The 24,366-nt window shown below is 32.8% G+C and overlaps 3 protein-coding genes across 4 annotated transcripts; all 3 read right to left on the minus strand.

The window, feature by feature from the left end:
* Positions 1-1,336: 1,336 nt before the first annotated feature.
* Positions 1,337-2,074, minus strand: LOC122583181 (secreted RxLR effector protein 161-like). Its single transcript, XM_043755607.1, has one exon. It carries the CDS (start codon positions 2,072-2,074, stop codon positions 1,337-1,339), a length of 738 nt encoding a protein of 245 aa, XP_043611542.1.
* Positions 2,075-6,407: 4,333 nt separating this feature from the next.
* On the minus strand, positions 6,408-8,765 carry LOC122580901 (myb family transcription factor PHL7-like). Its single transcript, XM_043753046.1, has 6 exons — positions 8,657-8,765; positions 8,438-8,514; positions 7,972-8,011; positions 7,367-7,424; positions 7,192-7,261; positions 6,408-6,843 (listed from the first exon to the last, which is right to left on the minus strand). Exons 1-6 carry the CDS (start codon positions 8,763-8,765, stop codon positions 6,433-6,435), a joined length of 765 nt encoding a protein of 254 aa, XP_043608981.1. The 3' UTR covers positions 6,408-6,432.
* A 715-nt stretch (positions 8,766-9,480) lies between these two features.
* On the minus strand, positions 9,481-14,954 carry LOC122581294 (PHD finger protein ALFIN-LIKE 2-like). Of its 2 annotated transcripts, XM_043753495.1 has the most exons (5): positions 14,788-14,954; positions 14,587-14,619; positions 13,260-13,482; positions 11,870-11,990; positions 9,481-10,017 (listed from the first exon to the last, which is right to left on the minus strand). In XM_043753495.1, the coding sequence occupies exons 1-5, from the start codon at positions 14,870-14,872 to the stop codon at positions 9,769-9,771; spliced, it is 711 nt and encodes a 236-aa protein (XP_043609430.1). In that variant the 5' UTR covers positions 14,873-14,954; the 3' UTR covers positions 9,481-9,768. The 2 variants fall into 2 exon arrangements, with proteins under 2 accessions (XP_043609430.1, XP_043609431.1); XM_043753496.1 differs by lacking the exon at positions 14,587-14,619.
* Positions 14,955-24,366: the final 9,412 nt, after the last annotated feature.

A 24,366-nucleotide genomic window follows, 5' to 3' on the forward strand; every position in this document is an offset into this window, starting at 1 on the left:
GGAGTTTCAATAACGAAAATACTAGGAAAAGGAAATCTTAGATATATAAATAAGAAAGTCATTCAAATTCTATATGATCATTACCATCTTTATATTAACTTGGTTGATTAGTAGACTTATTTCCTAGGTAATTTTCACATTGTTTCAAATGACTTCATAAAATGTTTCATGAGATTTGAGAGATAAAAAATATTTTCAATCTTAAAATCAGTTTTGACAGTATAATTTCTTCGTTGCCTCAATTATAAAGATATGTGTTTAAGAAAATATCGGGTTTCAGTTGGGCTCCAAAGTTACATATCAATACCCATATCCAAACCGATAACCATTTAAGTGTTTCAGTTTGAACCAATAACGACCCAAATCCGAATAAACCAAATTCAATTAACCCAAATACATATGGATTGGGCGGTTTTTTTGGGTAAAACCAAATAATGAACACCCCTAGATCAAATGGTCAAGGGTACCCTCTTTTTGATAAGTACCCTCTTTTTGGGCTTCCTTTCCTTGTCAACATATCCTACTTTTTCTATCAAGTCAAGAATGTAGTCGTATGACTCCTTAACCTCCTTAATAACAACAAACTTTTCATTAAAATGGTCAGCTTGGTTATATAAAACGGGAACCAATTTGATCAACGCCCAAACATGTATACAACTCCCCTTCTATTGTGTAATAATGTATGGTTATCATTAGACTATCAAAAGCGGAGTGGCCACTGTATCTATAGCCATTTGTTTATTTAGGATAGAATTTTTGATGTATCGACCTAATTAAAACTCATAATTTCAAATTGATATTAAAGATTTAATTAAGAATTTTGGATCTAACAAAAATAGAAAAATAAATTTTGAAATGAAATGAAGAGTTAAAGACAACCTTATTGTGCGAAAAGGCCTCAGTTTAAATGTTCGATTTAGACCTCAAAGCTACCGACTTGCATCTGCTGATTTAGATGGAACAAATTTGGTTGTTGTGCTAGAAGTGATAGATGGTTTTAGACTTGCAGGGACTGCGTCGAGATTTGATACTATAGTAAAAAACAGAGCAATCCGAATAGATATTAGGCTAACTCCCTAATATTATTGATCAAGAAAACTAACGCAAAAACTTGAATCTCTCGTACATTCCCTACCCATCTAATCCACGGTATATATAGCCTTCATAATACGCTTTGACTATAACTAGGAATTACATAAATATGGTAACTAACGTATCCTAATCTCAATACGATACTACCAAACGATTAGCCTTGGCCACCAAGTTTACAACTTGCCATCCAAGATTGTTTCCTAGTCAGCCCACCTTCACGTGGGTGACCCAAACATTCCAACATTCACCCCCGAATGTTTGGACACTTTAAGTCTTCAACTCCAAGCTTGCTGATCATTTCTTTAAACTTCATTCTTCCAAGAGCCTTGGTAAGTATATCAGCTCGTTGATCCACCCCGTTCACGTGTTCAACATTTATGTCTTCTCGGTCCACACATTCTCGTATATAATGAAACCTGGATTTTATGTGTTTGCTTCTACCATGAAACACCGGGTTTTTTACGAGAGCAATAGCCGAAGTGTTATCTATTCGAAGTGTCACGGGTTTAGTCTTACACCCCATCAGTTCTTCGAATAACTCCTTTAACCATACAGCTTGGCAAGAAGCTGAACTAGCTGCCATGTACTCAGCTTCACAAGATGACAATGCCACGGTGCTTTGTTTTTGTGAGCACCATGTAATCGGAGACTCTCCAAGATAAAACACATGCCCAGTGGTACTCCTTCCATCGTCTTGATCGATGTTATGGCTACTATCACTATAGCCAATTAACACGTTCTCACCTTTAGTATAAACAATTCCATATCCGATGGTGCCATTCAGATATCGCAAAATTTGCTTGACTAACGTGGCATGAGATTTCTTTGGATTTTGCATATATCTACTTGCAACACCCATTGAAAACGCCAAATCGGGTCGTGTGTGCAATAGATACCGTAGACAACCAATGATCTTTCGATACTTTGTTGCCTCAAAGTCTTCACCATCTTCATCTTTTGAAACTTTGACATTTTGATCCATTGGTGTTTGAGATGAGTTGCAATTTATCAGCCCAACTTCTTGCAATATTTTCCTTGCATATGATTCTTGCTTAATTTGAATTTTGCCTTCACCTTGTAGTTCTTCAATTCCTAACAGAGGCAGATCCAGGATTTTTATATAATGGGGGCATGATGACAAAAATGTAACACGAATGCGATGAGTTATAGATAGGGCGAGTCATGAGACTTTTTGAGACCCCATACAAAACGCTTTGAAAATACCCCAATTAAATTTTGTAAACAAATAGCACAATTATTTTTTTAGTGGTTTAAACTTTAAACTTTAAAACCCTATTAAGTGTTAAGCTAGATGGTAGTAACAATAGATATATTTATATTTATATATATGATTGAATTTAAGTCATTGAATAAATGTATCATAAAGTTCAAGGGCAAGATCTATAACTATAAACAATTATAAAGGGTTTTATTGAAATAATTGGAAAAAAGGGTCAAAGACTTTTGTACCATTATGTCATCATCTTCTTTGTTCTCTCAAGAACACAAAACCAGTATTCCACCATTAATATCAATATCTTAAACTTCATTTCTACATAGATTTTAATCATCAGTTTTGGCTTATATCATTGCTTTTATCATTATTTTATTGTTTTGAGAAAGGCATTCAAATATTGAGTCGGGGGCAACGAGAAATATTGAGTTATATTTACCTTAAAAACTCATAGCACTTGCATTAACAATTTCAAAGTTATTGGGGGCAGTTGCCCCCACTCTTATTACAGTGGATCCGCCCCTGATTCCTAAATAATAGGAAAGTAAACCCAAATCTGACATTTCAAATCGTTTAGCCATATCGCGTTTAAAAACTTGAATCAGTTTCATGCTAGAGCCCGTAACTATCAAATCATCAACATATACTCCAACTAAAAGAATATGATCGTTCTCTTGTTTTCGGTATACTGCATGATCTTGTGAACATCTTACAAATTTCAGTTTGGTCAAAATTTCATTCAACTTTGCATTCCATGCACGGGGTGCTTGTCGTAGCCCATATAAAGCTTTTACTAACTTGTAAACTTTATGTTCTTCGCCCTTTCTTTCGAAACCTTCTGGTTGAAACACAAAGACATCTTCTTTTAACTCTCCATACAAGAATGCTGACTTTACATCAAGGTGATGCACAACCCATTCTTGATTCGCAGCTAAAGCAAGTAAGAGCCTTACGGTTTCGAGCCTTGTTACTGGAGCGAATACCTCGTCGAAATCTACACCAGGTTGTTGAACATAGCCTTTCGCGACAAGTCTTGCTTTGTATTTGTTCAGAGATCCATCAGCATTTTTCTTGATCTTGAACACCCACTTCAATCCGATCACTTTCATATCTTTGGGTGGCTCGACTAACATCCATGTACGGTTTTTATTTATTGACTCAAGCTCAAGTTTCATAGCTTCCATCTACTCTGGTTTTCCTTTTGCATCATCAAATCCGTATGGTTCATCATCTGCTAGCATTAAATATTCATCATCAGTAAGACTTATATTTAATACATAGTCGTTGTGCCATACAGGAGCATTGTGAGCCCGATCTGATCGTCTAAGTTGTGGTTCCAGATTGGTTGGTTGGGCTTCATTAGGCTCCATAGTTTGGGTTGGGCTAGCTGGTCCATCATTGTCTGATCCTTCAACCTGGAACTCATCTTCACTGGTTTGATCAGTAGCTTCCCTTTCTATGTCATTTCCCACCCCCGTATCTGGGCCATCACCAACCATGATCCAAAACGTCCCTGAACCAGAGTCTTTTTCTTGCTCTATGCTTCTTTGACAAATGGTTTTCTTGCTTGCTTACCAATCAAACACGAGTCACATATTTGATTGTCGTCACTTATCTTTGGCAGTCCATAAACGAGTTCCTTTTGTTGCATTTGTTTCATTGTAGCAAAGTTAACATGCCCAAGTCTCGCATGCCATAACCAACTCTCATTATCAATCATTGCTTGCAAACATCTTGGTGTGTCAGTTTTAAGCTTTATCATATAGAGGCGGTTCTTTGATCTTGTTACTTGCATTAACTTTTTCCCTTTGTTATCTCGAATCGTGAGAAACTCGTCTTTCATGCAAATGTCACACCCAAGTTCCGTAACTTGCCCAAGACTTATTATGTTGCTACGGAGACTTGGTATGTAGTAAACATCAGTAAGCAATCGACTATCCCCCGTCTTCCCTACAAACATAATAGAACCTTTCCCGCAGATATCCACCTTGGACCTGTCTCCAAATTTTACTTTACCCCGTATACATGTATTTAACTCAGCAAAGAAAGAGACAATACCTGTCATATGGTTGCTTGCTCCATTGTCTAAACACCATGTATCCTTTTCTTTGCTCTCATACTTGCTCGGCACAATTCTTTCTTCTTTAAGATTGACGAATTCAATGGTTCCTGCCATGAAAAGTGTTGGGTCGTCATCATCAGGTTCATCATTATTACGTCCATCCTTTTTTCGCTCCGGACATCTTGACACAAAGTGCCCAAATTTATCATAGCGGTAACATTGGATTTTGGAGTAGTCACGGGTTTTTCCCTTTAGTTTATCATTATTATTTGCTTTATTTTGGGCTCGGCTTGACTGTCCTTGTCCACGACCTCCCCCTCTACCACGGTTTGACTCCTTACCCCGTCCTCTATTAGCTCTGTTAGAGTTAGATCTTGAAGAACTGCTTGACGCATAAGTAAACATTAGGTGTTCTTGTTCGCCACCATGAGTTTCCTCCCCTTTTATTCTTTCTTCATATGCTTTCATCCTTCCCACAACCTCATCGAGCTTCGTTGTTTTTAAGTCAAGCATTTGTTCAATCGAGGCAACCATAAGGATGAAACGTCTTGGTAACCCATTAAGGAATTTTGTTACAAGTCGAGATTCCTCAAAGGGAGTTCCAAGTGCAGCTGCAGTTGTAGCCATACCAGATAACTTACTTGCGAATTCGCCTATTGTACTTGTCTCCTTCATCTTGACTCCTTCAAATTCAGAGATGAGAGTCTGAAGTCGAGCTTCCCGCACTCTCTCAACACCAACGTTTTGTGCTTTGATTCCATCCCACATCGCCTTTGCTGTTTCAAGATTACCAACTTGCAAAGCTAACTCCTCGGGAATAGATTGTAGCAGCAATGCTATCGCCATGTTATCTTTCTTGGAATCTGGTACTACTTGTTCTGGCTCCGGTTTCTATACAATCCCACACGCCATGAGCTTTAAACACGGCTTTAATTCTTATGGCCCAGATTGTATAGTTTGTTGATGTGAGCATCGGACACTGTAAAGCTTCATCTTTAGTTTTTGAGATCGAGTTTATAATGAATACTTCTCTAGCCCTTATACACAGCTAGTGAATTATTATAATGAAGAGTTTAACTCAATTCACAAATCCTGAATGGATTTCTATGAGCCACGTGAATTAAATTCCACCGTCCCACAATCGAATTCAAGAAAGCAGCTCTAATTTAAATAGGCAGCTAATTAATTCACCAAGTGTTTCACACCGACCAATCTTGATGCTAGATAATTAATTCTATCACCAAATATTAAAATCGACCGACTTCTTGAAGCTTTCTACGAATTAGATGCGAATTTAAAAGCTGCTGCGAATTGGATGTGTTTTGATTTAACCAGGCTCTGGTACCAATTATAGTAAAATAAACAGAGCAATCCGAATAGATATTAGGCTAACTCCCTAATATTATTGATCAAGAAAACTAACGCAAAAACTTGAATCTTTACATTCCCTAACCATCTAATCCACGGTATATATAGCCTTCATAATACGCTTTGACTATAACTAGGAATTACATAAATATGGTAACTAACGTATCCTAATCTCAATACGATGCTACCAAACGATTAGTCTTGGCCACCAAGTTTACAACTTTCCATCCAAGATTGTTTCCTAGTCAGCCCACCTTCACGTGGGTGACCCAAACATTCCAACAGATACTACGTATCTTTACGATAGTGATGAATGTTTCTAATTCTAAGATGTAAAACTGTGGGGTGTTTAAGATGCGTTTTGATGATGTTATATCTAGCTGATTTCGTTGATATACATTAATGGATTAGCAATATTACTTCTATGGGAGTGCATACAGTCACATTTCGGCGTATATAAATACAAATTTCACTTCAAAAAGGTTCAAGTCAGTTATCGTCAATGAACATAAAGATCATCATTGATAATCTAAAAATAACACCTTAATTCGTGCAAGTATGTAATAATTGTAGAACTTCATGCTTATTTATCAAAATAAACCAACAACTTATTTAAGTACAGTGTAAACCAACATGCACAAAATTCCGTGGAATAAGCCAACAATGGACATTCATTCTAACCAAAAGAATTAAACGAAGTTGGTATCAAAGGTGATTGGCAAAACGATAAACCCCATGGAAATATGTTGTCTTGGGATGGAAATGAATTGCCACCCTTTGGAACGACAATACTTTGAGTGCTGAGGAAAGGGCGTTTAAATCTTTGACTGGATGCAAGATCATCGTCATCAACTCTAAACCTCTTTGTGAACGTTTGATCTTGCCACACTCTCATCTCATTTGTGTCCACTTCAGAATCAGATTCAAAGTCCTTAATTATGGTTTCAGACACGTCACAAAGAGAAGGTAGAGATGTTGGAGATCTACTGTTGATTTTGCTCATAATTGGCCTAATTTTGTGTTCTTCGGTCAGTTTCTCAAGAAATTTTGATTGTGCTTCAATTTTCAGCTTCAAGTTCTTTTGTACCTGTTTCATAAACCCCAAAAGAGCAAAATGTACATTAACTGATTAACACAAGGACTTTTTGGCAAAATGGGTTGGGTAATGGGTCAAACGGGTATGGGCAAAAGCAACTTTTGCTGGGTGACAACACTTAGTTGTCCATAAGTGTATTTTAGATGATTACAAAACTATATTTGACCTTTTCAACTCTTTTAACTCATTTTCATGTTTGCTAATTTAAATAATTCTCCATACTCATGTAATTCGTTAGCAGGCTCAGAATATTTCATTGTTTTCTTTCTTGCTCTGATGATACAGAATGACATGAAAAACTAAAGAAAACAATCAATCACGGGTCTTTGGGAATTGTACCTCAAGCTGATCACTTAATCGTCTTTGAACTTCCATTTGCATTTGTAAAGCTTCATTTAGCTGAGCACCACTGCAAAGTTTGAGAGAATAATTCATAACATAAAACATGACAAACTTTAGCTGCATCATGAACTACAAAGTGATGTATGATGGAAGTTATCATGAAATTACTCACGATGTTACGCTGAAATTTGGAAAAATGTCGGCTAGGCTTCTTTTCTCAGACTTGTCTCCTGTTGATTACATAAAATACAAGTCTGTAAGAACAAGAATATACAATACTACAATAGTGATAAATTCTCATTGTTCTGATTTTCAAATTTTAACCATCTTAACTTTATCTAAATATCATACAGTTCAATTTTAGTGAAATATCATATACACAGCTGTTTATTAAAAGGGATAAGTATCCTGAAATGTAACAAACTTTGGGCGAATGTCTATAGTATGAAATAACTAAGGTTGTGTTTATTGTATGTAATCATCTTTAAATTATTTGTATTGTATGTAAGAATGCATACGTGGCACCATATATAATTGCCACTTGATAGTTTTTAATTGGTCAGAGACATTTTCATACATACAATACACATAATTTAAAGATGATTACATACAATGAACACAACTTTAGTTATTTCACACTATAGACATTTGTCCAAAGTTTGTTACATTTCAGGATACTAATCCCTTATTAAAATCAGGTTATGAGCTATCTCATTACGAAATAATATATATAATCGAATATATCTTGTTCATGATTGAAACAGTGTTGGAACTTACGTCTTGATGATTCAGGGACAAACTTGGACATTCTATATTTCTGCAAAACAATAAACAGATGAAAAAAAAGAGGTTTAGACATGTCTACCTTTAGGAATATTAGTATGAGAAATTAGAGCTTCAGATTAGTACATATGTACACAAAATCAATTTTTTTAAGATTACACACAATAAGTCCAACTGCTGGTGTTGCTTGGAAGAAGGAAAAAAAAATTTTAGATGTACGTTGTTGCTGTTATCTCGAGGGTCTTACACTAGTGCTTATAGTGTGTGACATATAGGTAAAGGGCGGTGAAATGTACACCACTAGACTTATCCATGTACTACTATATCGTGCATCTGGTCGCGTTAAACATGAGTTAGTACTTATAAGGATGAATTTCGTGGTATACCAATCATTCAAAAAAAGGACTTTTAATAAATTAGCTGAAATAGTTCATGATATCTACAATGATTGGGGTTTTACCTGTAAGTGGCTTTTAACATGGTAGATAGTTAAACCTGTTATCCCCATGGCCTTCAATATACCCTTCGGTGTTGCCCCTGAAAATCACATCAAGTAACAGCAATCAAATCGGGCTGCCTAAAATACATGTTCTGTTGTAAAGCAGCCTAATAAGGGGTTAAATCAATCAACAAGCAAGCACCGTGCTCATTTATGTCAGAACTTGTTATATGCACTTACTATCAGGACCACCGAGCTGGTTAACTGCTTTCTCAAACAGATCATGAAGCTCTTGGGTCCACTTCAATCGCTCTTTTCCAGCACCTTGATCAGACCGAGTAGATCCCATGTTTGTTAACCAAACACAACTGACTCTGAGATTCGTATTAAAGATATTCTTAGGCGATGTGGGCTAAGGAAGAAGATGCTATATAATGTCTGCATAAGGAAACATTTCGGATTAAACTAAGTACAAGTTTAGGAGAGTCCGAAACTTGTGAAACTCAATGTCTTGGTTTATATCAATTGGTGAGTTGCCCAATGAAAACAAGATGTCTCAACATATTCATTCAACTCAAAGGACCATGCAAAACAACCTTAAGTGTCTTTTTCTGTGTAAATGCAGCTGTTGACCTTCATTGGATTTTAGGAAGGTGAGTTCCCTTTCCTAACAAGAAAAGGTTGACCATGTCTTGGGTTTAAACTATCATTGAATTCTGCTTATGAAATTGTCCAGCGAGGTGGAAATAAAATGCTAAGCAACCGTATCCATTTAAATGTACATTATTCTTCGCTTTGTCTAGTGAACTTGGAACATATATCGAACAGAAGAAATGCTGTATTCTTATTGCATTCAGGTAATTTGACTCGACAGAAATCAATTACTGTAATAATTAGATTACAAGGCAAGATGATTTAGTTTCGATTATGTTAAACCCCATTATGGGTGAAGCAAATCTCACAATCAAACAAATGATCAACTTTTATGGTCAAAACCTGACACTCTACTCATGCAATACAAGAACGCATCCTGAGCAAGTCGTGCATCCTACAGCAATGTAAAATTATAAACGAGAAACACATCACCCAATTGATAGGATAATTGTAATCTACAAATGAGTATCAGCTACAATTCAACCCCTTTCAACAAGGGGCAACTCCTTGGTACTAAAAGAAAAAAGATAAGTAACAGATGAAGAGCAAGGTAAAGCTTCCCCTTCATGAAATACCAGTAAGTATAGCATCATCATTGCATTGATCTTTCACAACAATAAGAAACAGCATCAACATTTTTTTCTTTTAGAAGTAAATTGACTAGCCTTTGCAGGTGTTATTTTCATCGATTTTCAGCACTAGGGTTTGTTTCGTTTCATGCAAGACGGGCATTTGTACTGCTTTATAGTATCAGCCTTTGCAGGTGTTATTTTCACACACTTGCCATGATACCACTTCTCGCAGATGTCACAGCAAATCCAGAACTCGGCTTCACTGTAGTTTCCACCACAGGTGCCACACAGTGTGTCACCATGTTCATCTTCTTCCTCCTCATACTCTTCTACTGCAACCTTCGAGATATTTTTAACATGTCCGTCACTTGATCTCTGCATACGCAACAACCGAAGTTAATATACGTTGAAGTTAGAAATAAGCTGAATCTCATACATAGTAAGAGGAAGGTTTAACTTCTCCCATGTCTCCCAAGGGAAAGTTGACAACGGGTTAAAGCGTACACAGTTTTCTCATATTTTCAAATAATAAAATAATGCATAAAAGATGATTACAGAAACCATAGTACTATAATCATTGCAAATTTATGTAGTAAAACAAACATTTGATGATGGTCGACCCAAAGGCACTTTATTGGGTCAAGCTATCCATGTGCAAATGGGTCAACCCGACCCCTCTAGAATCAGCCAAAAGGAGACAGAGAAAGCATTTTAAAGGTAGAATTCTGGCAAAATAACTGCGAAAGATCACAAATTCTAACACTGAAATTTATAAACTGACGTGATACTTAAACGTAGAGATGGCATTTCAACACTATTGATTTTGGCTATATTTTATTTCGAATGACAACATATAAGAATTAAGAATGGTCAAATGCGTTGAACAGGCCAGAAGTCACCCAACAAGTTGCATGTCTTTGTAATGCATACAACCTAGTAACCTACTATATTATGTAGCCAAATTGAACATAAATACATGTAGAAATTTTTGGGAAGTGTTAGCTGTTTTGATCCACACAAATTGTTACCCGTTTTGATATTTGACCAACCTGCACCACCAACTGAAAGGACTACCACATATGAAAGGCGTATTGTCCTAGGCGTGCATAAAAGTTACTTCTAACCCAAGTGAAAAAATTCCTGGAACAAAAAGTCAGGAATGGAGAACAAGGAAAAGGGACAAAAATACTCATAGATAGAGGAGTTAAAGTTGTTTAAGGCTATATTTGTAGTTCCATTTCCATTCTAAAATGGAATGAAATAAAAACAAGGTTCCCTAAAGAATGAAAATGATGGAATCACATTCCTAATGGAATAGACCATTCCATTCCAAAAAAAGGTAAACAAACAAATATAGTTCATTCCATTGTAATTTATTCCATTCCACATTTCATTACTGCATACCAACCGCAACCTAAATGAAACGTATGCATCTTGTTTTTTCCATGATGCTGTAAACCTCATATAATACTTGGGTTATTCATGAACAATATTACTAAAAAGAGATGCTCAAGAAAAGAAGAATTCGAATGTTTAAAAAAATTTTTGGTAAGGAATATAAAGAAAAGAACGGAAACACAAAATAAACTAAATTCCTGTGAGGACCACAAAACTATCTATTACAATTCTTAAGTCCAATTTATTATAGTTTAAGGTTTTAATCGAGTTCTGATTTGGGCTGGTTGGAAACCGATACTACACCTTAGAATGCACAAGTTTTTTAGTACTTGTCAAAGGTGGTAACTGGTAATCACTAATCACAATTCATTCAATTATTCAATAATGAATGAGTCAGGCATTATGTATTATCTTAAACCATTCAAACACAGAGTAAATCAAAGGAGGCAAATGGGCAAAACACTTTGATAAAAACTCCCCAAAGTGTATGTGATGCACAGAACCCCCAAAAGCATTTTGTTCAAGATACCATATATGGACTGAAAAGATATCTTCTGCGGTCATGTTTGACATACAAACTGTTTATTACGGTTCAAATAAATACAAGAAATATATTTCAAGTCAACCCACTCTAACCCCAGCCAACCTGTTTATTAGGGTCATGTTTGACATACAAACTGTTTATTAGGGTTCAAATAAGTGACCCATCTTGACAGATTAATATACCCCCCCCAAAAAAAAAAATAAGAAAAAAGAAAACAACTTTCTCGTCCTATCTTAAAAACTGTAATATTGATAACTCGTATAAGTAAACATTCAACTTTGTTACCTTTGTACTGCCCTTAGATTTACTTCCACTATCTGCACTGGGCCTGTCTTTTACATGCTTTTGTCCCTTCACAACTTCAAAAACATTGGGCAGATCATTAATCATGCTAAACAGCCGCTTCCTGTAAACAAGCATATCAGAACGTGAATCCAACTTGAGACAACCCAGTAATCAAAAGCCAAAACTTTCACGGTTTTGCAACTTCCAGAAATTAGTGAATTTTCCAATTATAATGATTAATTTATTAAAGTCTCACGCCCAATGGTTATATATGTGAATTCCCTTTCTTGTTACATCTATTAATTACATAGCAAATAATGGCAGATAAAACAATCTTGTGGACCAAAGTTAGTGACATCAATGCTCTTATGCTTTCTTCACAAGAAGATGATTGCAAATTGAACATAGCAGCAACCAATTCAAGTGTCCACATGACATAGACAACCATAAACTGTAATAAATACAATAACTACTTACAATAAATTAAACAAAATGCGTTGGGACTACTACATAAACAAAGTTACTAAGTAAGCTATTTTGAGTAAGTAACAGAGAATAATTACATCATACCTGTTACTAAAATAGATAATATGAACTATGAACCCAATAAAAAGTGTGTTTTAAAGACAAAATATAAAAAATTGCATAACTAGAACAACATAATCAATTGATTAAAGTTGGGAATAGTTTGACAACACTTCTCACTTATTTCAATGATAAGTTTTGATATAGCAACCTGATTTTCTAAATCTGAATATCTTGACAGTAAATAAGAATCAGTTCCTTACAAACATTTGTTAATATATCAACTCCAAGACCAAGAGACTATGTAATCACTAACAAACACCCCATACAAGATACAACTAGTTTTTACAGTAGAACTTACAAGAAAGATTAACAGCCACAGATGATTTAATTATTATTTTATTATATGATTTATGTTATGGGGAAAATAGGTGAGGAAGCTTCTAAAAGAAAGAGTGACATAAGAAACAGCCAAACAGAAAACATCTCTATGTTAACTGTGACTTTTACCACAAATATGAAAATTAAGTCCTGCAAACTTATAAAGCTACATACCCAGTGAAAGAATAACTAAAATAAACATTAGCAACTCACATGTGAAACCTAGAATAAACATATTCATTATAATTCATAAATAATAACAGTGGATCGAAGAACAGGTTCATTCCTATGAACATTATTACAAGATGCAATTAGAAAGCATTTAGTGAATAATGTTGACAATAGCTGCATGGAACGAAATAAAGGGAACAGCTATTATTTGACAACATATATGAAAGGCAGAACATGGAAGACATCATGCCGATAAAAATACAGATTATGAACCAATTGACATCAACAGAGAATGTCAAAAGAAAGTAAGCACCTTTCATTTTTAGTTAGCCGTGCACCAAGATAGAAAGATACAGAGAGCAACCAGCAGTCACTGTGGACTGCAACTAGTGAGAGCCAGTCTTTTCGAACCATGCCATCTCTTGCAAAGTTGATTCCAAGAGCTGGCTCGGGAAGCTCTGGCGGAACTTCCTCTGCTGGAAGAGTGACTTCCCAACTGTCATTTGGATGTCCATATAGACATAGGTTGTCTTTATCTGAAACCATACAGAAAGAAAAGATATGAAGCCTCGATTAAATTAATTATTACCACATTTGTTTATCGCTAAGATCTGAGAGCATAACAATCTGTAGCCCAGCAGATTTTTAGAAAGTACTCTCATAGAAAACACATGTTATACCACATCGAGTTTCTTGAATAAAGCCATTTTTTGAGCCCAAAAAAGAAAACTCAAATAAAGAAGGCAAAAACCCAAAACGAAAATTTAAAAAAAAAACACACACACACATTTTGGGTGTTTGGGACTTGGGAGTGCTAATTTTTAATCGTTAGAAGCCATGCTCAATATATGCAGCACTCACTGCTTAAAAATAACTGTGTTTTCGCTTAAAATAAGCTAAAAGGTATTCAGTATTTGGGAGTGCATAAATATAAGTACTTACGACCTATTTCATCATATTATAAAAGGCTGCGATATTAAGCAATTTAGCGTCAAAAACTGAATCTGCATTTCACCTAATTTTGGGCAAAAAATCACTTGGTTTTAACTTTTAAACACCATATGCTATCGGCACTCACAAATAATCCAACATACCATACGCACTGTCATTTTAGTCACTCTTTAAACTGCATTTTTAACTTTAAGATACGAATGAAGCTATATGCACCCTCAAAAACAACATGAATCCGTTCCTAAAAAGTTTTTTTTTAAATAAACTTTCTCATATTTAGTTAAAAATTATATTGCAAATTTTATTATTCATAAACACCGTTCTTATTTTAAAAATGTTCTCACCGGAGTGTTACCCTCTCCCTCTCCCTCTCTCTCTCTCTCTCTCTCTCTCTCTATATATATATATATATACACACCCAGTAAACCACGGTACAACTAAATAACCGAACCCGAAAAATAATTTTCAACGCGACGTCGTAAAACTATTTACTGCGCCTTAACGAGAGAGCAAACTTTAAATAAAAAAATGCCTTATATTAAATCTTTACTTTTTAATTTTCTTACTTAACAGCATATTTACAGTTTGAACATAAACAAACATACATGATACATATATTTGAAATAATACAATAAATTAAATAAAAAACTTAATCAAAAGTAAAAAAAAAAAAAAAAAAATTGTAATACCTGGATCACACAGTCCATAGAATTCATCAACATCTAAGTAAATAAATAAAATACAAAATTCAATAAATTAATAAGTTAGTAAATAAATATATAGAGGGGAAATTGCCATTAGGGTTTTAAAAATAAATTAATATAAATTAGGGTTTATGTAAAAATAAAAAATAAATAATAATAATAAAAAGAAAAAAAAAAAAAGAATACCATGAGTTAAAGCACGAATGATGCCGGAACGACGGGCGCTATAATCTTTAAAGATCTCTTCAACTGTTCGTGGACTTGAACCCATTTTGCATACAAATATATTTAAGAAGATTTTAAAAAAATAATAAAATAATTTTGAAAAGAATAGATTAAAAAAAAAAAAGGAGATCTCAAATTATATAAAGAAAAAATTTGAAATTTGAAATATAGGTTTTGTAGAGGAATAAAGAATATTGTTACTGTATTTATTTATTGGGTTTTTATGTATATTAATGGATGGATATTTTTGGAATGATGTACGAAAGTAAAAGAGATTAATGAAACGGCAAAAAAAAAAGTATAAGAAACACAATAACGTGGGGCCGGGTGTGAATTTGAGACAGTTCTTTTGTCTGATGATTAACTTTGACCGTAAATAACTTTATTTGTACTATATAGTAGTTGATGAAACTTATATGAACGAAAAGTACATTAAAAACCCAATCCATTCATATATTTTATATAAAGGGTTACACGACACAAACAAAGTTATTTACGGTCAAAGTTAGTCAACATGACAACTAAAATGGGACGGAAGGAGTAATAAAGAGCATCGACAACTAAAATCGGCCGCATGGAGCCAATCGATTTCTTTCGAAGTGATTTTTTTTCAAATTTTATAAGCTAGTTAAGGTGAAGTTTGTAGCTTAATTAGTTGTTAGCTTCTAATTTTTTAACACTAGTGGTGATTGGACTTAGCATCATTGTCTCTTCATCGTCCGGTAGAGATCGACCACGTCACCAGCACAGTCAATCTGAGGGTATGACTGGCAGTAGAAGTCTCACTACCGTTCTGGAGGAAATCACCAAAATGCCAAATAAAACCCTCATGTCTCACCTCATTCGCAAGGATTTCCCAATATGCATTTCAAAGTTTCGAACCCGTGACCAAATGCATTTCAAGGTTTTGAACACGTAACCAAATTAGTTGTTATCTTATTTATACGTAATATATGGGTTGATCTTTGTACATGGTATATACATTAAATGAGACCCAAATTATTGGTTAACATACCAACCAGCTCCATATACCTTCTATATGTTATTGAAGATGTGCATTATTATATATACTAAAAAGCATAAATCGGTTTGCGTGCGTCATACATTTTCAACACTTTTAGTCCCTGTCGTTAAATTTGTTGCAGCAATGGTCCTCATCAGCTAACGTCTGTTAATTTTTTCCTGCAATTATAGTCCCTGTCGTTAAATTTGTTACAACAATGGTCCCTATCAGCTAACTCTAACCTTTTAACTTTAGGTTTCTTAATATTTGCCATTTAACTTTAACCTTTTAACTTTTGTCACATAACTTTAATTTCTTTTACTTTTAGCACAAAAGTTTGCTTTTATTTAGTTTTTAAACATATGTTTTTCTAACTTTTGCCACGAAAGTTTCATTTTTTTACTTTTTATGACGGAAACTTTTAACTTTATTTCACTTAAATTTAATTTCTTTTATTTTTGGCACGAAAGCTTTGTTTTATTTAGTTTTTCAACTTTTATTTTTCTAATTTCTTCCATGAAAATTCATTCTTTTTACTTTTTATCACAGAAACTTTTAAACTTTTACTTTTTGTCACATAACTTTTATTTCTTTTATTTCTTGCACGAAAATTTTGTGTTATTTACTTTTTATACATTTGTTTTTCTACCTTTTGTCACGAAAGTTTCATTCTCTTTACTTTTTATCACATAAATTTACGAAGTTTTCGTCATTTTACTTTTTGCCACATCACTTTTATTTTTTCTACTTTTCACACAAAGTTTTGTTCTATTTACTTTTTATACTTTTATTTTTTCAACTTCAGTCACCAACGTTTCATTTTTCTTTACTTTTTATCACATAACTTTTTACTTTTTAACTTTTGCATCGAAAATTTCATTTTATATAAATTTTCACATGTTTACATGTCACGTAATGTCTCCCGGGGCAACACCCGGGGACAAAAAACTAGTTTTATCTAAATAGCTACAAAGTTTATATTTATCGAGTTTTTTTTGTAAAGCTACTTTCAATTCAGACGTGTTGGAGGTAATTTTAACCAATAAATCGCTGGACCTCCAACCCCCTCCTCATGGAAAATACCTTGAGATGAAAAACCCAAGACTCGAACCCGAGACCTTGAGGAAAACTCACCTCCGGAGCCCACATAATGAATTTAGAATATACCCCTGACCAACCCACCTAAGTAGAGTTGGTTTATATTTACCGAGTTAATTAAAGATGAAAAGGTACATATACAACTATTGATGCAAATCTTTAATCATTTTCCTTTAACTAATATTCGATGAAGAAAACATAAAAATTAAGAATGTTAAGTTTTTTTTTTTGTAAGACCATGTATGCATATTTATCATTTTGTACGAATTATATGTATGTACCAATTATATGTATGATTAATAGTAACGAGATATGTCACCCGGGCGTTACCCCGGGAGACATGACGTTTGTGGATGTCTTTCTTTTTAAGAAATTTATCTAAATTTATTAAGAAAATGGTATTATGAGAAATGACGAAATATGATACATAAACGACGCTCTTATATGAATAACAAAATGTGTTGCGATCATAATACAAATAATAATAGTAAAAAGATGACTTTGATATATTAATTTTTTTCTACCATATTCAAACCAAAATATTACATGTTCCCTTAAAAAGTTTGGGTGGAAACAAAAAGGGTTTAATGGATGCCTACAATTTAAAATGGAATCCTTAGTACAAAATGTAAGAGATCAAAGTTTTTGGTGTAAATGTATTTTAAAGAAATAAAATTAAAAAAATTTACAAAGATAATAAATGTATAATGAGGAAAAAAAAGTTAAACATGTAAAAAATGTAAGTTAAAAGTAATAATTAGAAAAATAATGAACATGTGGGGCCTACAAAAAAATAAAAGAAAAAGTTATTATTCTTTGCACAAATCACAATACTCTCGGGCGTTGGCCCGAGAGACATTATGTATGTGGATGCTTTTAAAAAAAATTACTTAAATTTATTAAGATAATTGTATTAGGAGAAATAACGAAATACGTCTATAAATAAATATATTAATACCGAGACGACGCTTTTAAAAGAATGGCAAAATGTGTTACGAACATAATACAAACAATTATAGAAAAATATGACATTTTTTACATATAAATCCAAAGTTTTGAATTAACCTGACATACTAAAATGTCAGCACAAGGCCCAAGATTAAATATAAATAAGTAGCCAAAAGTTTGAATATGGAATAGCAAAGCCCATTAACGATAACTATATGAATATGGAATAGCAAATCCTTAGACCTTAGTGTAAAATTGTAAGAGATAAAAGCTTTTGGTGTAAAATAGTTTTAAAAGAAATAAAATAAAAATAAAAAGTTTTGAAAAAGTTACATAAATTTGTGGTGATAAAAATTTAACCGTTTTAATATAAAAAGGTAAAAAAAATAATAGTATAAAAGACAATGAATAAAGTTACATAAATTTGTGGTGATAAAAATTTAACCGTTTTAATAGAAAAAGGTGAAAAATAATAGTATAAAAAAAACAAATATGTGGACCTCACCAAAATAAAAAAAAAAAAAAGTTACTATTGTTTACACGGATTACGAGACTTTGTTTTTAATATATACGATATATGTCACCAGGCGTTGCCCCGGGAGACATTACATTTGTTAACGATTTAATAAAAAAATATTATTCAAGAGATAAAGTGCCATAAACTTTTTGAAGAAAACACGTATTATTCAAATTATTAAAAACTGACATTTGTTAGTTAAAAAATGATCTTTGTCAATTAAAAAATGAACTGTAAAAGTTTTGTGTGAAAGTGAAATTCGTTCACATAAAAGTTTAATGCTAAAAGTGTAATGGACTTAAATGTTGTGGTGAAAATAAAAGAAAATCAAAAAGTATAAAAATTTGGTGCTAAAAGTATAAGGGGTTAAAATGTTGTGGTGAAAATAAAATGAATAGAAAGTTTATTATTCTTTACAAGTTTTCCCGTACATATCTTTTTATTATATGTGTTAAAAAGTTTGTTGCTAAAGTGTAAGAGGTTAAAATGTTGTAGTTAAAATAAAAGATTATCAAAAAGTAGAAAATCTTAGTGTTAAAAGTGTAAGGGTTAAGATATTATGGTGAAAATAAAACGATTTTAAAGTTTAATAAGAATTACAAAAGTTTTGTTCTAAAAGTGTAAAGAGTGAAACTATTGTGGTGAAAATAAAAAATAAAATAAAAAGTATACTATTCTATACACGCTTTCCCGTACTTTAAAATAAAAGAAATTTAAAAACTATGAAAGTTTAGTGCTAAAAGTGTAAAGAGTTAAAATATTGTAGTGAAAATAAAAAGAATACAAAGTTTACTAAAAAATATTATAGTTTAGTGCTAAAAGTGTAAAGATTGAAAGTTTTGTGTTGAAAATAAAAAGAATAAAAAGTTTACTATAAAGTATTATAGTTTAGTGCTAAAAGTGTAAAGATTGAAACTTCTGTGGTGAAAGTAAAAAGAATAAAAAGTATACTATAAATAAATAGAACAAAAAGTTTACTAAAAATTATAATTTAGTATTAAAAATGTAAAGATTGAAACTTATGTGGTGAAAATAAAGTAAATAAAAAATATACTATTCTTTACACGCTAGAAAGTATTATAGTTTAGTTCTAAAAGTGTAAAGATTGAAACTTCTGTGGTGAAAGTAAAATGAATAAAAAGTATACTATTACTAAAAAATATTATAGTTTAGTGATAAAAGTGTAAAGATCGAAAGTTTTGTCGTTAAAATAAATAGAACAAAAAGTTTACTAAAAAATATTATAGTTTAGTGTTAAAAATGTAAAGATTGAAACTTATATGGTGAAAATAAAAAATAAAAAATATACTATTCTTTACACGCTAAAAAGTTTAACAAAAGTATTATAGTTTAATGCTAAAAGTGTAAAGATTGAAACTTCTGTGGTGAAAGTGAAAAGAATAAAAAGTATACTATTACTAAAAAAATATTATAGTTTAGTGCTAAAAGTGTAAAGATTGAAATTCTTTACACGCTTTTCGATATTTTGTTTTTAATATATATTATAATATAATTTGTAAGAATGATAGGTATGATTGATAGCTTATTCTCTTGGGTATATGTAATTACATACACTGATCACTGTATAACATGAAACGAATATCCTATTATAGATGTCGTGCATCGCATGAGCTTAACTCCCTAATTACAATCCATGATTATATAATGTGTCGACACACAAGATTAAAGACTAGTTAGGATGTTATTAAATTTGTTTTTTCTTATATGGGATTTCTTTCATTCATTTAGTATAATACTAACTTATAACCCTCGTAAAACGCGAGAGAATTATATAAAAATAAACTTGTATATATAAAAAGCTGCCAAAAATTTTTTTAAATTAAAAGGTATAAAAAACTAAGAGAAGAAAAAATATACCATAATGAGAAAAAATATTTTCTTTGATTACTTTATTTATCTTGTATTTTAATCATCTTGTAAAAAAAAACTTAATTAGAATATAGAGGATCGATCATAATCATCATATTAAAAAATCAAGAATCTGTAAACTTGTAAATAAAAGCACTCATTAAAACATGAACCGGCGTTAAAAAAAAATCGTTTCAAAGAACGGTTCTCAGATTGTTTTGTTATTAAATTATTAGACATGATTTTTTGTAATAATTCGTTTGATCGCACTTAAAAGAGTGTTTCTCATGTTGCTTACAATTTATATTGCTTGCATTTATATTATGAAAAAATAGTGGAAACTTGCAAAAGGTCAAAATGTATGGGTGTTTGAAAAAAGTAATGAAAGTTAGAGGACTAAAATCATCTTTGACTAAAAGTCCAGTCAAAAATGATGTAAGCATTTTGATCCTACGGTTGAAAATAAAAGATGAATTTCAATGTAGGGTCCAGATTTTTCATTAGACTAATTTAGGTTTCTCTTTTAATATATATAAAAGATACTATTATATAGTATCTAGTTGCCTTGAATTTTAACAAAGAGGTTAGAATGTATGTGCTCGTGTGTCTTTGTGTATATGTATTTTCTTTGATAATTTACTGTACCTATTAGTGATATCCGGTAAAACTTTGCCCATTTACAAACTTTTTCGTTTATTTTTGTCGTTTATAAACTTAATGGATGAGAGTTTTTGTTAAAGACTTTCTAATAGAAGCCTCCAAAATTGGTTACGGTTAAAACCACCGAAAAGGTTAAACTGACCTTGTTAGATGGAACCGATTCTCGGCGAAGGTCTAAGCTTGTTTTTGGATTTACATTGGGCCCTGATTGGGCCAGGTCAGGCTCACTTTTCAACAAGTCGGGCTATTATGACTAGTCGTAGGTTGGATCAAGAACCGAGATCAGACTTCTTTAGATTTGCCTTATAAACCATATTTCTGGACTATGGGTTAATCAGGGTGGGGGTTGTTAAGAATCAAGAGGTTGCAATCAACCCACTTTGTAAGCTTGCTTTATGAATTACAATTAGGGATGGTAAAAAAGCACGTACCCGATAGAGAAATCTGGAACCCGACGTTTTTGGGCCGAGTCCGGGTGAGCGGGTTTAGGGCCGGGTTTGGGGATGGTTTTATATTTATTAGCGGGTCTGGGTTTGGGGATGGTTATAAATGAAAACCCGCATACCTAACCTGTATACCTGAAACCCGCCCCGAACCCATATACCCGACATGTAGTATTTAGACCCGTAGTAATATCTCTAGGATATTAGACGGAACAAACAAGACTATATATATTTATACTACTAAAAAGAAACGTCGGTGTCTTCTCACAAAGTTACTGTAGCTAATAGTATACTTTATGAAACATAATGTACAAGTAAATAAGCCACTCTAACTTACGGAGTACTAAAAAGCAAGTTGGTGGGCCCTAAAAAAAAATTCTACATACTCTTTTACAATGTCTCATGCATAACCTATACATACACGATACATGACACATTACTTCAACCACCACCTGGAATAACCACCACCGATAACCACCGCCTATCAACACCTTTGGTTGAAATTAAGCACTATAATGTTGGGTTCTGAGGAGCTTTCACTGTAGCTAAAAGTACACTATTAGATGCGTAACGTGAAAGTTCTGTAGCAGTAATATTTTCTATTATACTCACACAATTTTATCATAGGTAACTGTACAAACACTTAGGCATAAAGTAAAACTTATAAAGCAACAATACATAAACATACACCCACCTTTTTAACCACCTCTGGCTACGCAGCAACAAACACCACCGAAAAAACCACCGATATTGCTGAGCTACAATGGTGTAAGCTTTTATGCATGTCCATGAGAAACACAAAGACATTTATCTTTGACATCCAAATAACACCTACCATTTTCATTGTTGTCACCGTCGACAACGGCAGCGAAGGAACCATAGGTTGAACCAGAAAACCAACCATTGGCAGACAATTTGGCTTTACGCATCTTTAATAAAGAGATATGACTTGGTAATATAATAAGAAGAAAATGATAAGACACAATATGAAAGTTGGTCGACAGTTTTGAAAAGAAACTATCTATAAACCCTTATAAAGGGAATAAGGTTCAAGACTTTTAGCACTTTTTATAATATCCCTAAATTATCTCTAACCTTAAAAGAAGTAATACACGTTCACTTCACACCACTTTTTTGTCTCATTTTCTTTCATATATCACTTTCCAGTGTGACAATGTCCATCATTACGGACACTCCGACCATCACCTTCTGTATCCATCATCACCACACTTAACTATCATTTTTTAAATGGTACCGCTGCAATGCGCGGACACCCATCTAGTTTGAGTAGTGTCATAATTGACAACACGTGTAAGACCAACCTTTCAAGACTTATTCATTCCTTTCTCTCTTAACTTTTTTTTTTTCCTTTTTTCTTTTTCTACTTTAAATTACAAGATACTTAGAAAATAAGTATATAACAAAAAAATATTTATACTTCCTTTTGTCTAATTTTTGTCATCGATGTACAACAATTTATAAAAACGTAGTGTGATTTACTTTTAAAACTTTTATAAATTACCTAAGGGTGTTGGCATCACCCAGATTAAAGGCGAGTGGTTCTCCTGACCACTAGTGGAACACCGCCGCAAACGATGAACCACTCACGGGTGGAACTTCCACTCCCTACAACCACTCGTTCTTTTCTATTTCTTCTTTCCTTATTTTGTCCTTTTCTTGCTTTTTTGTCTTTTTCTTTTTGTCTTTTCTTATAAGGGATAGTGTGGTGTGAGTGGTGGTAATGCCAACAAAATTTGGGTGAGTGGTGAGTGAATGGTAGATGATGGTGATGCCATCACCCTAAGCTTAAAAGACCATACGCTTAATGATCATAACATAATTTATACATTCTATCATCTCGCATTAACAATTGGATTTTAGTTTTTATTTTAAGAGAATAGTCCAACACTTCATTTTTGTATAACCTTTTCTTTTACGAGTAATTTCTAACTACCGTTTGTTATGACATATAAATCAAGATTTCGATTTGCTTCATATTGAACATGTGTATTTACTTCTGCGGCGAAGCGCGGGATAAAAATTCTAGTTAACTCAAATTCTTAATAATTTTTAAATGTTGTAGCTTTAATTAATTCATCCATGCATTTGTTTCATCTATTTTGGTTAAAAATGTTTTTGTTACACATATGCATTAAGAGTATAATCTTTATATATAATAAAAAAGAATTGTCTTCTAAAACTATTTTTAGAAAAAATATTATGTGACAAGTCTATATTTTTCTTCAAAAAGTTTTGATTTTATTTATGATGTCATATGTCATATTTAATATTGTAATTGTAATATTTTTAAAATAAATAGTCATCTTATTAAATGTTTATATTAAATTCTTACCTTTTGATTGTAAATTTCTTTTTTATGTTTTGTTAATGTAATAAATACTCATACATATATATTATGTTAGCCAACTTAATATCTCCAAACCAAGTTATGATATATATCAATTACAAAAACTACATATATTCTTTTTAACTTTTTTTATTTTAAAATTTTAGTTAATGCCCGGGTTAAACCCAGGATTATTAGCTAGTAAATCAATTATAACAAATATGAAACTCATTTACAGAAGGTCGTTTGCTAGTGTGGGTAATCATTCAAAAACATGTGGAATATTCACATGAAATTACTTGATTGTATCTCATAAACAAAATCACAAAACCAAAATTTTAATAAAAATTAATGGATCCCCGATTACCCGTGGGAAACCCGTTACCCGATGGTTAGTAAGTAAACGGGGAACCGTTGGGTCCGGGTCTGGGTTTGGGACGGGGAATTTTAAACGGGTCTGGGTCCGGGATTACCTCAACCCGGCCCGTTGCCATCCCTAATTACAGTATAAGCTCGAGTCAATCATTTGAGAGTAGTCAATATTAATGTTTAAATGAGTTCCAATAAATCCGTGAATGCATGCGTGTAAAACACGTCAACTGGAAAATTTGATGGATCAACAGATATGGTTCCAAGTTTGCGTTTGCTTTGAAGG

The sequence above is a fragment of the Erigeron canadensis genome, chromosome 9, assembly GCF_010389155.1.
Source record: "Erigeron canadensis isolate Cc75 chromosome 9, C_canadensis_v1, whole genome shotgun sequence".
NCBI classification, from domain to species: domain Eukaryota; kingdom Viridiplantae; phylum Streptophyta; class Magnoliopsida; order Asterales; family Asteraceae; genus Erigeron; species Erigeron canadensis.